Below are 18,360 nucleotides of genomic sequence, written 5' to 3'. Positions count from 1 at the left end.
ATAATTTATTACTTGCTCTTATTATTTACTTTGGGTGAAACAAGAAGGGAAGAGAAATGGGGAATTTAGCATGATTGAACTAGTAAACATTATTTTAAAGTATTTACAAATACATTCATATGAATATGAACAGTTGTCCCTCTGTATCTGTGGGGGATTGGTCCCAGGACCAGCAGTGGACACCAGATTCTGTGGGTAATCAAGTCCTATAGTCAGCTGCACATCCAAGGGTCCATATCCTCAAACTCAACCAACCATGGACCATATAGTACTGTAGTATTTATTGAAAAAAATCCACATATAAGTGGGCCCTCGCAGTTCAAACTCCTGTTGTTCAAGGGTCAACTGTAACCTACGCACATCCTCCTGTATACTTTCATCTCTAAGTTATTTATGATACCTAATAAAATATAAATAGTTGTAAATACAATGTAAATGCTATGTAAATAGTTGCCAGTGAGCAGCAAATTCAAGTTTTGCCTTTTGGAACTTTCTGGAATTTTTTTTTTCCCGAATAATTTTGATCTGCAGTTGGTTGACTCCAAGGATGTGCAGACTGCAGACACAAAGGGGCAACCATACTATCAACACTTGACATTTTTATCTACATTGCACCTGAGTCCTTAAATAAGTGAATACTCACACTATCCACAATCCAGCTGAAGTAAACAAGGTAAATACAAGGGGTAAAAACATCCATATGCTGCATTTCTTCCCATCCATGCCTGTACCCCTGAAATAAAATGAACAGGTGTTAATAACCAAGGCAAAAATTGATCTCACTCTTTCAAGATGGAATGGAAGTTTACTTTAACCTAAAAAAGTGTATTTTATGAATCCGTGATTCAAATCAGTGTCATTACTGTTACCTACACAGGTAGGAAATCCCTTGAGGAAGCAACATGGAAGACTGTTTTCTATCATTAGTTTAAATATTCCAGAGTATTAGTTGAGAACTGATGGAAACTTTCTCCTGAAGACGTGTATCATTATACAAGCATCAGTGTATTTAAGAAAAGGCCAGAGAGTTTGGTTTAGGACTTTCAGGAGAAAAGCTAGATATCAAAGGCATACTCCAACCTACTTTTAGTGCTATTATTAACATTTATGGATTATGGATCCATGGATCTGGCATGTACCTATGTCTACAGCTTGGCAGACAAGAGTGTGAGAAACAAATGGTTACTAAACAAATTAGCAGCGCAGGAAGAAATGACAAATACTTTGGAAATCTGAACTTTCCTCATGACATGTTATCAAGCAACAATCTCAGAAGACTCTAAAGACGAATGCTCTAGAAAACAATGTATTGTGTATAACTTTAAATTCGCTCCAACCAACACAATCAAAAAGGATACAGATGTCAGGCATTTTGTATACTATATTTTAAAAGGAAAACATATGAATAAAAAGTTCTCCACAAAAATGAAGTGAAAACCAGACGCTTCAGAAGTGTCTGTGAAAAGTTATTGGTACAGAACAGAAAGAAACAACTAATTATCACTTTCCTTCTTTGCCCAAAGCCATCAGACAAAATCTATTTGAGACTCTGGATCCAACAATCCTTAAGGCAAAAGAAAAAACCTGTTTCAAGAAAATAAAGTGCCCTAGTGACTTCCGCAGGTGACCTGACAAAGAGAAGGGTAAAGTGATTAAATGGCACCTCTAAGGAAATATCACTGCTCATTATTTGGGGTTTTACAATTAACTGCAAAAAAAGTCTCTTACTGGGTTTGAACCAGCGCTGCCACATTTCTGAGCACCTCTGCAATATCTGCTATCATGTGCTGAGACTCCCTGGCCCTTCCGAGTGTTGAGAACAGAGAGAGAACACAGCCTTCCCTTCCAGGCTGGTAATCTGCGAGGTCTCAGGAAGGTCTTAGTTCCCAGAACTGACCTACCTGATCAGGTAGATCTTTCAGATCAGGGGACAGACAACTGGACCTAATAATGTGTCTTTGAACAGACATGCTGTAGTGTAAACACCTACTTGGGTAGGGGTGTTAAATAAATTACAGGATCTAGGAGTCAAAACACATTAGAACCACTTCCAGTCAATTTAATTCAGTCTAATCCAATCTGATCCAGTTCACAGGTATTGACAACCTACTTGTGCCAGGTACTATACCGGGCGGTGGAAATACTGAGGTCTAATGAGTATAACTCTTTATATGTAATAGTCTATGCAATATATAAAAGCTATTATCTGAGCCAGTGGTGCACGGCTGCCCAGTTTATACGATGTCGAAAATGATGAACATTTTAAACATATACAATATGACTTTTCAGTGTCTATTCATTTATTTATGTCCAGAAAATTGTGGGCTCATAATAGAGCTATCAATAATGCTAACAAAAATAATTCCACCAGTAGCCAAGATGCAGAGGGAGTACAGAAAATAGGGATGTTCACTGAGCATGTAAACCAATTTTTCTGGATCTGCCCCTGAAATAGGGCGCTCTGACAAGATGAGTACAGCCAAAAGGGTTCCAGTGGAGTAAGAGTTAGGGGACCTAGTTCTCAACTTTCGCTTTGCCTGTAACTGACTCCGTAAGCCTGAGCCAGTTACTTAAATCAGCAACACCATTTCCCCATCTTGCCGCATGAAGACTGAATTCTGAGGGAGAAGGGCATCAAAGACTGAGGCCTCACAGGGTGGTGGTACCTTGGAAGTTAACCCAAGTTCAGCATCTTCTATTTTTACAGTAACAGAATGCTCCCATATACCCAGAGTAATCAGCTGCAGAAGAACTCATGCCTATGAACCATTTTCACACTAGGCTGGTGAGTAAATCACAGTGTCAACTTACTGATATACAGTGAAAAACACAACTGCCAAAAGGTTAAATATTCACATGGGCTTCCCTTTTAAGGAATGTCTATATGGAAAATCAAAATTTTGAAGCAGGAAATTAGAGTGAAGAGAGTTAATGAGATAATTCTAAGACCAAGGCATCAAGCACAATAGCTTTGTGTGCTAATTTCCTTTACAGAGAGGCAGTATGGAGGACTGGAAATGGTATGGCCAGGCATAGGACTGAAGCCCAGTTCTGAGACTCACTAGCTGTGTGATCTCTGGCAAGTTATTTCATCTCTTAAGCCTTAGTTTAATGATGGAGATAACTTCTATTTTGTAGAGTTGTGCTGAGGATTACTGACAAGGCAGGTAAAGTACCTCACACATAAATACATGTTCTGTAAGTGGCGTCCCTGCCAACTCTAACTGCCAAGCAGATCAATATACCTGTTAGGACAAGGGCAGGGCCTCACGACAGCTTAACACTTTCTTCTCTGGGCTCCTGCTTTTCTAGAACAAGGCAGACTCCCTTCCTGATAGTATTAATAATAGTTTCTTTCTTCAGATGACTCTCCAAAAAATTAATTAATACCTTTTTCTTACACGTATATTGAAGGCCCACCTTCTTAAGTTTCTACCCTCTGGTTATCATTAAGTATGCATTGCTTTTCTTATTTTGTTTTGGAAGCAGCTAAGGTGGCTAATGGCTACTCTCCTAAATTGTTTTATTTTTACTAGTTTAATTCTATAGGGAAACTTTATACCCAAATTATGAGAAAACCATACTGTATCCCTTGCCTAATGATAGATGAAATTTCCCTTTTTTAACCCAAAAGGATGCCTTGGGAGGTGATAAGAATAAGTCTATGGATAATTGTATTATTTAGCTTCTAATGGAACTACTTTGGTGCTTCTTCTGGAAGTTTACATTGGTTATGCTTTTTTTTTTTTTCCCTTAGAGAAAACTGCAAATTCATGGGCAGTTGTAAGAAAGAAAACAGAGAGATCCTGTACATCTTTCACTCTGTCTTCCCATCCTGTATAACCACAGTACAATGTCAACACCAAGATACTGACATTGATATAATCCTTTCACTTTATTCAGATTCCACCAGCTTTACATGCTCTCCTTTCTCTGTGTGTGTGTGTGTGTGTGTGTGTGTGTGCACGTGTATTTAGTTTATGCAATTTTTTTTTTAAATTTTTTTAATTTTTTTTAAAAGATCTCAGAAGTCTTCACTGAGGAGGTAGTATTTGAGTTGTCTTTTATTTATTTATTTTATTTATTTATTTTTATATTTATTTTTGGCTGTGGTGGGTCTAAGTTTCTGTGCGAGGGCTTTCTCTAGTTGCGGCAAGTGGGGGCCACTCTTCATCACGGTGCGCGGGCCTCTCACTATCGCGGCCTCTCTTGTTGCGGAGCACAGGCTCCAGACACGCAGGCTCAGTAGTTGTGGCTCACGGGCCTAGTTGCTCCGCGGCATGTGGGATCTTCCCAGACCAGTGTTCGAACCCGTGTCCCCTGCATTGGCAGGCAGATTCTCAACCACTGTGCCACCAGGGAAGCCCGAGTTTATGCAATTTTACTACATGTGTAGATTCATGTGGCCACCACTACAGTCAAGGTACAGGACAGTTCCAACACCTCAAAGATCCCTAATGTTGCCCTTTTATAACCACACCCACTTACCTCTCCTGCACCCTCCTTAATGATCTCTAGCATCCATTAATCTGTTCTCCATTTCTATAATTTTACCATTTCAAGAATGATATACAAATGGAATCATGTAGTATGCAACCTTTAGGATTGACTTTTTTCACTCATCATAATTCCCTGGAGACCATCTAAGGTTTGTGTTGATCAATAGTTTGGTACCTTTCATTGTTGGGTAGTATTCCATGGTATGGACAGACCAAGTGTGTTGATTTACCTCTTACGAGATATCTAGTTTGTTTCAAGATTTTGGCCTTACAAATCAAGAAGCTATGAACATTAGTGTACATGTTTTTGTGGGAACATAAGTTTTTTTTAATTGATATTGTTATTTTTAAAATATTTATCTATTTATTTATTTATTTAGGCTGCGTTGGGTCTCCGCTGCTGCGTGCGGGCTTTCTCTAGTTGTGGCGAGCAGGGGCTTCTCTTGTTGTGGAGCACAGGCTCTAGGCGCGTGGGCTTTAATAGCTGCTGTGCGTGGGCTCAGTAGTTGTGGCTCGCGGGCTCTAGAGCGCAGGCTCAGTAGTTGTGGCGCACGGGCCTCGTTTCTCCACGGCATGTGGGATCTTCCTGGACCAGGGATCGAACCTGTGTCCCCTGCATTGGCAGGCGGATTCTTAACCACTGCGCCACCAGGGAAGTTCCGGAACATAAGTTTTTATTTCTCTGGAATAAACACCCAAGATTGCAATTGCTGGGTCATTTGCTAATGCATGTTTAGTTTTTTTCTTTTTTTATTCAATCTCCATAGAGACTGTCAAAAATTGCCATTGAGGACTATATTTCAAGTCGTTATGGTGGGGTATTGGGAAAAGTTTTCAGTTAGCAATAATCACGCCTTGGATAAACCTCATTGGCTACAATACTGCCACTGCGCAAAGCTAATACATGTTTAGTTTTTAAAGACTCGGTCAAACTGTTTCCAGAGCAGCTGTACCATTTTATTTTCCTACCAGCAATGTATGATTGATGCAGTTTCTTCACATCATTATCACTATCGATATCACTATTTGGTGTTATCATTAAATAATCGGTGTTGATTGGTGCTATCACAATTTTTTATGTTAGCCATTCTGATAGTCATATAATGATATCTCATTGTGGTTTTAATTTGCATTTCCCTGGTGGCTAGTGATATTGAACATCTTTTCCTGTGCTTATTTGCCATCTGTATGCTCTCTTCAGTGAAAGGTCTATTCTTGTCTTTTACCCATTTTCAACTTGGATTGCTTTTTTTTTTTTTTTACAGTTGAGAATAAAAAAACAGTCTGAGATTTCTTCATATATTCTAGATACTAGTCTGTTTTTGGACATGTAGTTTGCAAATTATTTTCTTCAAGTCTGTAGCATCTCTATCCTCTTATACAGGGTCTTTTTAAAAATTATTTTTGTGTATGTGTGATAAAATATACATAACGTAAAATTTTTACCATTTTAACCATTTTAAGTGTACAATTCAGTGGCATTAAGTACCTTCATATTGTTGTGCAACCATCACCACTATTCATCTCCAGAACCTTTTCATCTTCTCGAACTGAAACTCTATACCCATTAAACAATAACTCTATTCCCTCCTCCCCCAGCCCCTGGTATCCACCATTCTACTCTCTATTTCTATGATTTTGCCTACTCTAGCTACCTCATGTAAGTGGAATCATACAGTATTTGTCTTTCTGTGTCTGGCTTATTTCATTTATTATAAAGTTCTTGAGGTTCAACCATGATGTAGCATGTATCAGAACTTTATTTCTTTTCTTTTCTTTCTTTATTTATTTATTATGTATTTATTTAATTTATTTTTGGCTGTGTTGGGTCTTAGCTGCGGCACGCGGGACATTTGTTGAGGCATGCAGGATCTTTCTTTGCAGTGCGCGGGCTTCTCTCTAGTTGTGGCCTGCAGGTTTTCTCTTCTGTAGTGGGTAATATAACACTGTATGTATATGCCATATTTTGTTTACCCATTTATCTGTAAATGGACACTTGGGTTGTTTCCACCTTTTGGCTATTGTGAATAATACTGCTATAAACATATATATAGCATACACAAATATCTATTCATGTCCCTGCTTTCAGTTCTTTTGGGTATATACCTAGGAATTAAATTGCTGGTACTTGGTGGTCACATGGTAATTTTATGTTTAATTTTTTGAGGAACCCCCATGGTAGCCACACCATTTTACATTCCCACCAGTGATGTACAAGGGTTCCAGTTTCTCTACATCCTCACCAACACTTTTTATTTTCTGGTTTCTTTTTTTTCTTTTTTATTTAAACAGGGATTGTGTCAGATTTTATTTATTTATTTATTTATTTATTTATTTATTTATTTATTTGGCCACATTGTGCAGCTTGCGGAATGTTAGTTCCCTGACCAGGGATTGAACCCGGGCCTTTGGCAGTGAAAGCGTGGGGTCCTAACCACTGGACCACCAGGGAATTCCCTATTTTCTGGTTTCTTGATAGTATCCAGAACTATTTGTTTAAAAGACTGTCTTTTTAAATTTTGATGAGTTCTAACTTACCAAGTTTTCCTCTTGTGGATCATGATTTTGATGTCAAGCCTAAGAACTCTTTGCCTAGCCCTTAATATCGAAGATTTCCGCCTGTATTTTTTTCCCTAAAAGATGTATAATTTTACATTTAAATCTGTGATCTGGTTATGTCTTTTTAAACAATAGATTTCTATTGTCTTATTCAATTGGATTAGACCCTAGACCATTTATAAATCACTTTAACAAGGATCAGGAATAGGTGATGAGCTAAGTCAGTCTTCTGACTTAGTAATAAGTAGTAAAGAAGATTCTTATAATGAAGAACATATATTTAAGCCATAATACACCCTACCATGCCAGGTTCTTTTGTCAACTGATGAGTATGAGGTTAAGAACAGAACAGTGAGGTGTATGTGTGTAGATGGGGGAAGTTCCCTTACTTACTTCACCTCCCTACCCACCTTTGAGTTACCATGGAGACCAGAAAATCAAAGTAAAACGCTCTTTCAGGACCAGCTTCTGGTTTTGTTAACCTACCAATACCCCATCTGACATATCTTGATGCTTTTATTTCCTTCTCCCTCCCTGGTGGGACTGTGTTAACCAAAGAAGGGGACTCTGCTACATATACTTTTCTTGTCCAAAATAATCTATTTGTCTTTCCTTAGCGCATACCCAGCTGATAATGTAACCAAAGAACCTGCAATAGAAAAAACACTGATATGCTCTCTACTTTCTGTGCTGGAGGAGGATTTCTGGAGATGCCAGGAGATGAATGTTTGATTTGGTTTGGTTCATAAGGTGTTCTGGCTTGACAAGTTCAGATGTTTGACTGGAAGTACTTCTAAAAGAAAAAAATGAATAGATCTATTCAATCAACTCTCTTCATTGCCTCGATGTTATCTAAGAATTAAAAGTTAAAACTGAGAGGTGGTTCTCTTTCTCCCATGCTTCCAGACACCATTAAAATAAACTGGCCCAATGCTTCCTATCACAGTAGAAAGTGTCACACAAACTTTACTTATATTTCCAAGCAAGGACAAGTTCCACTCTTTCCCTGAGCTGCATCAACATGGTACCTACCAGCTATGAGGATACATTTTCCCTTGCCTTTTTAAAGAAAGAGGGGAAGAAGGAAGGACTGCTCCATACTCCTAAGATAGTTTTATCTGTGCATTCTGAATTATACTTTTTAAAATTTTTGTGTAATATTTACTCCATTGATATTGATCTTCCAATAATACCTCATAGGAAAAAACTTAGGATAATTGCTTCCATGTCCCAAATGGTAAACTATATCTGGAACAATGTCACCCAATGCGTTTCTGACAAAAGGAGGAAAAGAGCCAGAATTGCATAAACCTTCTCGAAAGGGTTCTGGCATTTAGACTCAGTTTGGAAGACTCCCCTCCAAATGGTGTCATGTACCCAAATGATTTGCAAAGCTGTTATCCAGATGGTCAAATCCCCCTCGAATGCCAGTACTGCTAATCCCCTGTACATTTCTCTTGCATGTTCTTTTCTTCCAGTAAATAGCATTCTCAAAATTTGAGCAATCTTCAGTCTCTTTCATGGAATCTGTGGTAGGAGTGGGACTGCACAGTGGGGACTGCTGAGCACTCAGAGTCAAAGGCTGAAAATCTCGATCTGCTCCCTGCTTCCCTGAGCGTTCCTTCTTCCTCAGAGAGAAAAATGAACCATCAAACGTTTGCAGTGGCTCTGCTGTCGACACTTTTGTTCCTCTGTAAGTCTTCTAGCTTTAATGCTCAAGAGAACACTTGGTCATTTGAAAATTTACAATCTCATGGAAAGAAACAAAGTGTTATTTAAGCCCACGTTTGCTCAGCACCCAAGACTCCAACTACATGAACGTGATTTGAAAAACGTGATTTGACTCCAACTACATGAACGGGTCTTGATAAAGTTGAGGTCACATATTCATAATTTTAATCACCAAATTCCAAGCAGATGATTCTTATAGTATAATCTAATGAAGCTACTCAAGTCAAAGAATATAGCATACTGTTACCAATGATAATCCTTGAAGAAAAACTTTCCGTTCTTTCAGGTGGTGGTAAAACTCCTCCAAGCCACAAATGGAAAAGGAAAGCCCATTGGATCATCTTGATTTACAGATTTTAAAACTTTATTAATAAGAAACTACTTATGACAGTGAAATGTCTCAAAAGTTAAGATAATATCTTTTGGGGCTGGAAACGATTTGCTTGTTATGAATCGGAAGGATTTTGTATAACCTAGGGTAGTGGTGAGAGGCAGCTAGAGTTCATGGGCTCAGGAGCCAGCTTACCAGGGCTTGGAATCCCAGCTCTGCCACTTACTATAGTGGTTGTGTGATCTCGGTTGTTCAGTCCTCTCTGTGTCTCAGTTTCTTCATCAGTAAAGTGGGAACAATAATAGTACCTACTCATCGGGTTTTTATGAGGGTTGAAAATACATTTAAGGCTCTGATAACAGTGCCTAACATTTGATGGCTTTTCAATAGGTCTTAACTATATGCCACTGCAAGTGATCTTCGGGGTCTTCAGTTATCTTTCTTAAAATTTTGTAATTTATCAGGAAATAAGCTCTCTACCGAAGCAATTTTTCATTCTGCTCCCAGAGCCAGCTGGTATGGAGCAGGAAAGATTAACGAGTCACCCACTAATGACCAGGATTGTTGCACTGTCTATGGACCAAGAGCATCCTTGATTTTTTTTTAACCTTCTGGGAATCTCGAGTTATTTTCCATGTGTATCATAGACAAATGTGGAGAGCGTGTGTTATTTTGTAATTCAATTACAATTATAGATGGTAATGACAAGGACTATTTGTTTTGTTTTGTTTCATCCCTAAAATGTTTACAGGGTCCCAGATGTAAGTCAGCATAGAGATCTGCAATACAGCAAACTCAATATGCTGATGGTTAAAATTTTGCTTTCAAAATCCTAAGTTTGGGAAAGCATGATAGCTTGAGTGACTTGGTGTCATATAAAAATATATGACTTCCTTTAATCATACAGATATAAACAATACTATTCAAGCTAGGAGGTCAATTTTGAGCCAAAATAATTTCCACGAGCACTGGAAAGAAACAATATATTAATTAATAACGGAATTCTTTAAAATATTGCCATCTCCAAAAGAATATGATAGTTTCTATGTAGAACGAATGGTGACTGGTTTTTCTTCAATGGGCTCTTGATTTCTAAAATCAATCACTTTCATTCAGTTGACAAATGACTTATAGGGATCCATTCACGCTAGTGGCCCAAATGATTCTTTTTCTCAGAAATAGATGGAACATACTGTCCTCACACCATTCACGGAATAATCCCAGAAGGAAGTCCCTTCTTCCAGTATTTCAATTCAATAATAACCTCTTAGAATTTCTATGCTGAGATCCTCCTCAGAGTCCATTTATATCTTCAATAATAAAAATATTTCCCACATATGGCAGATATAATTGCCAACTCAACAATCATTTCTCCTCTTTTTCTTAGCTAACAGAATCTAGTTTTACCCAGGACAGCAATGTGTTCAGCCCAAGAGTATAAGTCATGGCCAGTATAAGCCAATCATAGCTATCTCATTTTCCTTAGACAAATATCTTTCCAGACTCCCTTGCACCTGGCCAATGAGATACAATGGAAAGCCTCTTTTCTGCCCACTCTTCTCCTTTCCCACTTGGGATGCTGTTGTGAAAGTATGATACCTAGTGCTATGGCAGCCATCATGTAACCATGAGACAACAAACACAAGGACCCAAAGCCAAAATACTAAGGATGGCAGAGTAGCAGATGGAAAGAACTGACTCCTTGATAATATCATTAGACACTGTATTTAATTCCCGATATCAACAGCTCCCAAACTTCTTGTAATGTGAACCAATTAAGTCTTCATTGCTTTATTACTGTAGGTTGGTATAGCATCAAAATCCACTCTCCCTTCTTCCATTATAACTGGGCAAGTGGCTGCTCAACTACACTATAATTAGCAGCCTCCCTTTCAAGTGAGTGTGGCCCTGTGTGTAAGTTCTGTCCAATGGAATGTGAGTGAAGGCTCTTACAATAAAAATATTGTATTATATAGGAAAAGGTATCTATTTTCTAGAGATGCACACTGAAGTATTTGGGGATTAATTGTCATAGTGTCTAAAATTCACTTTTAAAAACTTCATCCATGGGGTGATGAAAGAATTTTAGAAATAGAGTGGTGACGGTTATAAAACATTGTCAATCTAATCAATGCCACTGAATTGTATACTTAAAATGGTTAAAATGGTACATTTTACGTTATATATATTTTACCATAATAGAAAAATAATTTAAAAAACTTACATCATCAAAAAAAGGTGCACCACATCACACTGATTAGGATGTCTATTATCAAAATCAAAACCAAAACCAAAAAACCCCAGAAAATAACAAATGTTGGTGAGGATGGAGAGAAACTGGAACCCTTGTGTAGTATTGGCAGGAATGTAAAATAGGGCAGCTGCTATGGAAAACAGTGTGGTAGTTCCTCAAAAAATTAAACATAGGATTACCATACGGGCCAGTAACACATTTCTGGATACACACTCATAAGGACTGAAAGCAGAGACTCAAGAGATATTTGCACACCCATGTTCACAGCAGTATTTTTCAAGGTAGCTAAAAGGTGGAAGCAACCAGTGTCCATCAATGGATGGATAAACAAAATGTGGTGTAAACATACAATGGAGTATTATTCAGCCTAAGGAGGAAGGAAATTCTGACATATTATACAACATGGACATTTTGAGGACATAATGCTAGGTGAAATAAGCCAGTCACAGAAGGACAAATACTGTGTGATTCCACTTATATGAGGTACCTAGAGTAATCAACTTTACTGAGTTGGAAAGTAGAATGGTGGTTGTTAGGGGCTGGGGGGAAAAGGGGATAGGGAATTAGTGTTTAATGGCTACAGAGTTTGCAAGATGAGAAGAGTTCTGGAGATGGATGAAGGTGATGGTTGCAAAACAATGTGAATGTCCTTAATGCCACTAAATTATACACTTAAAATGGTAACTTTTATATGATATTTTACCACAATTTAAAAAAAAAAGAACAGACACAAGAAAAATGTCACAGAAGATCTAAACAGACATTTCTCCAAATAAGACATACAGGCCAAAAGGCACATGAAAAGATACTTAAAAATCTAGAAGAACTAAAGAACAAACAAACAGAGATGAACAACACAATAACTGAAATGAAAAATACACTAGAAGGGATCAATAACAGAATAACTGAAGCAGAAGAATGAATAAGTGAGCTCGAAGACAAAATGGTGGAAATAACTGCCAAGGAACAGGATAAAGAAAAAAGAATGAAAAGAATTGAAGAAAATCTCAGAGACCTCTGGGATAACACTAAATGCACCAACATTCAAATTATAGGGGTCCCAGAAGAAGAAGAGAAAAAGAAAGGGTCTGAGAAAACATTTGAAGAGATTATAGTTGAAAACTTTCCTAACATGGGAAAGGAAATAGTCACCCAAGTCTAGGAAGCACAGAGAGTCCCATACAGGATAAACCCTAGGAAAAAAAACACATATTAATCAAACTAACAAAAATTAAATTCAAAGAAAAAATATTAAAAGCAGCAAGGGAAAAACCAAAAAGAACATACAAAGGAATCCCCATAAGGTTATCAGCTGATTTTTCAGCAGAAACTCTGCAGGCCAGAAGGGAGTGGCAGGATATACTTAAAGTGATGAAAGAAAAAAATCTACAGCCAAGATTACTCTACCCAGCAAGGATCTCATTCAGATCTGATGGAGAAGTCAAAAGCTTTTCAGACAAACAAAAGCTAAGAGAAATTCAGCACCACCAAACCAGCTTTACAACAAATGCTAAAGAAAGTTCTCTAGGTGGGAAACACAAGAGAAGAAAAAGACCCACAAAAACAAACCCAAAATAATTAAGAAAATGGTAATAGGAACATATATACGATAATAACCTTGAATGTAAATGGATTAAATGCCCCAACCAAAAGACACAGACTGGCTGAATGGATACAAAAACAAGACCCATATATATGCTACCTACAAGAGACCCACTTCAGACCTAGGGACACTTACAGACTGAAAGTGAAGGGATGTAAAAAGATATTCCATGCAAATGGAAATCAAAAGAAAGCTGGAATAGCAAGACTTGTATCAGATAAAACAGATTTTAAAATAAAGACTGTTACAAGAGACAAAGAAGGACACTACATAATGATCAAAGGATCAATCCAAGAAGAAGATATAACAATTATAAATGTTTATGCACCCAACATAGGAGCACTTAATACATAAGGCAAATGCTAACAACCATGAAAGGAGAAATCAACAGTAACACAATAATAGTAGGGGACTTTAACACCCCACTTACCCCAATGGACAGATCATCCAAAATGAAAGTAAATAAGGAAACACAAGCTTTAAATGACACAATAGACCAGATAGATCTAATTGATATTTATAGAACATTCCACCCAAAAGTGGCAGAATACACTTTCTTCTCAAGTGCACATGGAACATTCTCCAGGATAGATCACATCTTGGGTCACAAATCAAGCCTCAGAAAAATTAAGAAAATTGAAATTGTATCAAGCATCTTTTCTGACCACAACGCTATGAGACTGGAAATCAATTACAGGAAAAAAAACCTGTAAAAAACACAAATACATGGATGCTAAACAGTGCGTTACTAAATAACCAAGAGATCACTGAAGAAATCAAGGAAGAAATAAAAAAATACATAGAAACAAATGACAATGAAAACACGACGATGCAAAACCTATGGGACACAGCAAAAGCAGTTCTAAGAGGAAAGTTTATAGCAATACAATCTCACCTCAAGAAACAAGAAAAATCTCAAATAAACAATCTAACCCTACACTTAAAACAACTAGAGAAAGAAGAACAAAGAAAACCAAAGTCAGTAGAAGGAAAGAAATCAAAGATCAGAGCAGAAGTAAATGAAATAGAAACAAAGAAAACAGTAGCAAAGATCAATAAAACTAAAAGCTGGTTCTTTGAGAAGATAAACAAAATTGATAAACCCTTAGCCAGACTCATCAAGAAAAAAAGGGAGAGGACACAAATCAATAAAATTAGAAATGAAAAAGGAGAAATAACAACTGACACAGCAGAAATACAAAGGATTGTAAGAGACTACTACAAATAACTATATGCCAATAAAATGGACAACCACGAAGAAATGGATAAATTCTTGGAAAGGTACAATTTTCCAAGACTGAACCAGGAAGAATTAGAAAATATAAACAAACTTATCACAAGTAATGAAATTGAAACCATGATTAAAAATCTCCCAACAAACAAAAGCCCAGGACAAGATGGCTTCACAGGCAAACTCTATCAGACATTTAGAGAAGAGCTAACACCAATCCTTCTCAAACTCTTCCAAAGAATTGCAGAGGGAGAAACACCCCCAAATTCATTCTGTGAAGCCACCATCACCCTGATACCAAAACGAGAAAAAGATATCACAAAAAAAGAAAATCATAGACCAATACCACTGATGAACATAGATGCAAAAATCCTGAACAAAATACGAGCAAACAGAATCCAACAGCACATTAAAAGGATCGTACACCATGATCAAGTGGGATTTATCCGAGGGATGCAAGGATTCTTCAATATATGCAAATCAATCAATGTGATACACCACATTAACAAATTAAGTAATAAAAACCATATGATAATCTCGACAGATGCAGAAAAAGCTTTTGACAAAATGCAACACCATTTATGATAAAAACTCTCCAGAAAATGGGCATAGAGGGAACCTACCTCAACATAATAAAGGCCATATATGACAAACCCACAGCACGCATCATACTCAATGGTGAAAAACTGAAAGCATTTCCACTAAGATCAGGAACAAGACAAGAATGTCCATTCTCACCACTCTTATTCAACATAGTTTTGGAAGTCCTAGCCACAGCAATCAGAGAAGAAAAAGAAATAAAAGGAATACAAAGTGGAAAAGAAGAAGTAAAATTGTCACTGTTTGCCGATGACATGATACTATACATAGTATAGAAAATACTAAAGATGTCACCAGAAAACTACTAGAACTAATCAATGAATTTGGTAAGGTTTCAGGATACAAAATTAATGCACAGAAATCTCTGGCATTCCTATACACCAACAACGAAAAATCAGAAAGAGAAATTAAGGAAACACTCCCATTTACCACTGCAACAAAAAGAATAAAATACCTTGGAATAAACCTACTTAAGGAGGCGAAAGACTTGTACTCAGAAAACTATAAAACACTGATGAAAGAAATCAAAGATGACATATACAGATGGAGAAATATACCATGTTCTTGGATTGGAAGAATCAATATTGTGAAAATGACTATACTGTCCAAAGCAATCTACAGATTCAGTGCAATCCCTATCAAACTACCAATGGCATTCTTCACAGAATTAGAACAAAAATTTTTACAATTCATATGGAAACACAAAAGACCCCAAATAGCAAAAGCAATCTTGAGAAAGAAAAACGGAGTTGGAGAAATCAGGCTCCCCAACTTCAAACTACACCACAAAGCTACAGTAATCAAGACAGTATGGTACTGGCACAAAAACAGAAATATAGTCAATGGTACAAGATAGAATGCCCAGAGATAAACCCATGCACATATAGGCACCTAATTTATGACAAAGGAGGCAAGAACATACAATAGAGAAAAGACAGCCTCTTCAATAAGTGGTGCTGGGAAAACTGGACAGCTACATGTAAAAGAATGAAATTAGAACACTACCTAACACTATACACAAAAATAAACTCCAAACGGATTAAAGACTTAAATGTAAGATGAGAACCTATAAAACTCTTAGAGGAAAACATAGGAAAAACCTTTGACATAAACCACAGCAAGATCTTTTTTGACCCACCTCCTAGAGTAATGGAAATAAAAACAAAAATAAACAAATGGGACTTAATTAAACTTAAAAGCTTTTGCACAGCAAAGGAAACCATAAACAAGACAAAAAGACAACCCTCAGAATGGGAGAAAATATTTGCAAATGAAACAACAGACAAAGGATTAATCTCCAAAATATACAAACAGCTCATGGAGCTCAATATCAAAAAAACAAACAATCCAGTTAAAAAATGGGCAGATGACCTAAATAGACATTTCACCAAGGAAGACATACAGATGGCCAAGAGGCATATGAAAAGATGCTCAACATCATTAATCATTAGAGAAATGCAAACCAAAACTACAATGAGGTATCACCTCATGCCAGTCAGAATGGCCATTATCAAAATGCCTAGAAACAATAAATGCTGGAAAGGGTGTGGTGAAAAGGGAACCCTCCTGCATCGTTGGTGGGAATGTAAATTGATACAACCACTATGGAAAACAGTATGGAGGTTCCTTAAAAAACTAAAAATAGAACTACCATATGACCCAGCAATCCCACTACTGGGCATATACCCTGAGAAAACCATAATTGAAAAAGAGACATGTACCACAATGTTCATTGCAGCACTATTTACAATAGCCAGGACACAGAAGCAACCTAAATGTCTATCAACCGATGAATGGATAAAGGAGATGTGACACATATATACAATGGAATATTACTCAACCATAAAAAGAAATGAAATTGAGTTATTTGTAGTGAGGTGGATCGACCTAGAGACTGTGATACAGAATGAAGTAAGTCAGAAAGAGAAAAACAAATACCGTATGCCAATACATAAATATGGAACCTAAAGAAAAAAAAACGGTTCTGAAGAACCTAGGGGCAGGACAGGAATAAAGACGCAGATGTAGAGAACGGACTTGAGGACACGGGGAGGGGAAAGGGTAAGCTGGGGCAAAGTGAGAGAGTGGCATGGACATATATACACTACCAAATGTAAAACAGATAGCTAGTGGGAAGCAGCCACATAGCACAGGGAGATCAGCTCGGTGCTTTGTGTCCACCTAGAGGGGTAGGATAGGGAAGGTGGGAGGGAGATGCAAGAGGGAGGGGATATGGGGATATATGTATACGTATAGCTGATTCACTTTGTTATAAAGCAGAAACTGACACACCATTGTACAGCAATTATACTCCAATAAAGATGTTATAAAAAAATAAAAACAAATACCATATGCTAACACATATATATGGAATCTTAAAAAAAAAAGGTACTGATGAACTAGTTGCAGGGCAGGAATAAAGAGGTAGACATAGAGAATGGACTTGAGGACATGGGGTGGGAGGGGGAAGCTGGGGCGAAGTGAGAGTAGCATCGACATGTACTACCGAATATAAAATAGTTGGCTGGTGGGAAGCAGCAGCATAGCACAGGGAGATCGGCTCAGTGCTTTGCAGTGACCTAGAGGGGTGGGGTAGGGAGGATGGGAGGGAGGCTCAAGAGGGAGGGTATATGGGGACATGTGTATGTATATGGCTGATTTGCTTTGTTGTGCAACAGAAACTAACACAGTATTGTGAAGCAATTATACTCCAATAAAGATCTATTAAAAATAAAAAAAATTTTTTAAAAGCACACACAAGAAAAGATACTTAACATTGCTAATTATTAGAGAAATACAAATCAAAACTACAGTGAGGTATCACCTCACTCTGGTCAAAATGGCCATCATTAAAAAGTCTACAAATAATAACTGCTGGAGAGGGTGTGGAGAAAAGTGAACCCTCTTACACTGTTGGTGGGAGTGTAAACTGGTGCAGCCTCTATGGAAAACAGTATGGAGGTTCCTTAAAAAACTAAAAATAGAGTTACCACATGATTTTGCAATCCCACTCCTGGGCATATATTCAGAGAAAACCATAATTCAAAAAGATACATGCACCCCAGTGTTCATTGCAGCAATATTTACAATAGTCAAGACATGAAGCAACCTAAATGTCCATCAACAGAGGAATGGATAAAGAAGATGTGGTATATATATACAATGACATATTACTCAGCCATAAAAAAGAATGAAATAATGCCATTGCAGCAACATGGAGGGACCTAGAGATTATCACCCTAGTGAAGTAAGCCAGACAGAGACAAATATCATATGACTGTTAGCTGTCAACCTAAGTGTCCATCAACAGATGAATGGATAGAGAAGATGTGGTATATATATACAATGGAATATTAATTCATCCACAGAAAAGAATGAAACCATGCCATTTGCAGCAACATGAATGGACCTAGAGATTATTATACTAAGTGAAGTAAGACAGAGAAAGACAAATACCATATGATATCACTTATATGTGGAATCTAAATAAATGATACAAATGAACTTATTTACAAAACAGAAAGAGACTCACAGACATAGAAAACAAACTTA

General features: G+C 37.3%; 1 protein-coding gene across 11 annotated transcripts in view; it reads right to left on the bottom strand.

Moving 5' to 3' along the window:
- The window catches only part of TMEM150C (transmembrane protein 150C), a 90,214-nt gene that overhangs the window by 16,334 nt on the left and 55,520 nt on the right, over positions 1–18,360 (bottom strand). For all 11 annotated transcript variants that reach the window (XM_082389425.1, XM_082389419.1, XM_082389420.1 and 8 more), the window contains one exon: positions 644–733. In XM_082389425.1, coding sequence (XP_082245551.1) covers positions 644–723 — 80 coding nt within the window. In that variant the 5' untranslated portion in view covers positions 724–733. The remainder of the gene's footprint in view (positions 1–643; positions 734–18,360) is intronic.

This window comes from Balaenoptera borealis (assembly GCF_965194805.1).
Source record: "Balaenoptera borealis genome assembly, chromosome: 4".
NCBI lineage: Eukaryota > Metazoa > Chordata > Mammalia > Artiodactyla > Balaenopteridae > Balaenoptera > Balaenoptera borealis.
The sequence above is the reverse complement of the archived record's forward strand: the minus strand, read 5'-3'. Positions and strand labels throughout refer to the sequence as shown.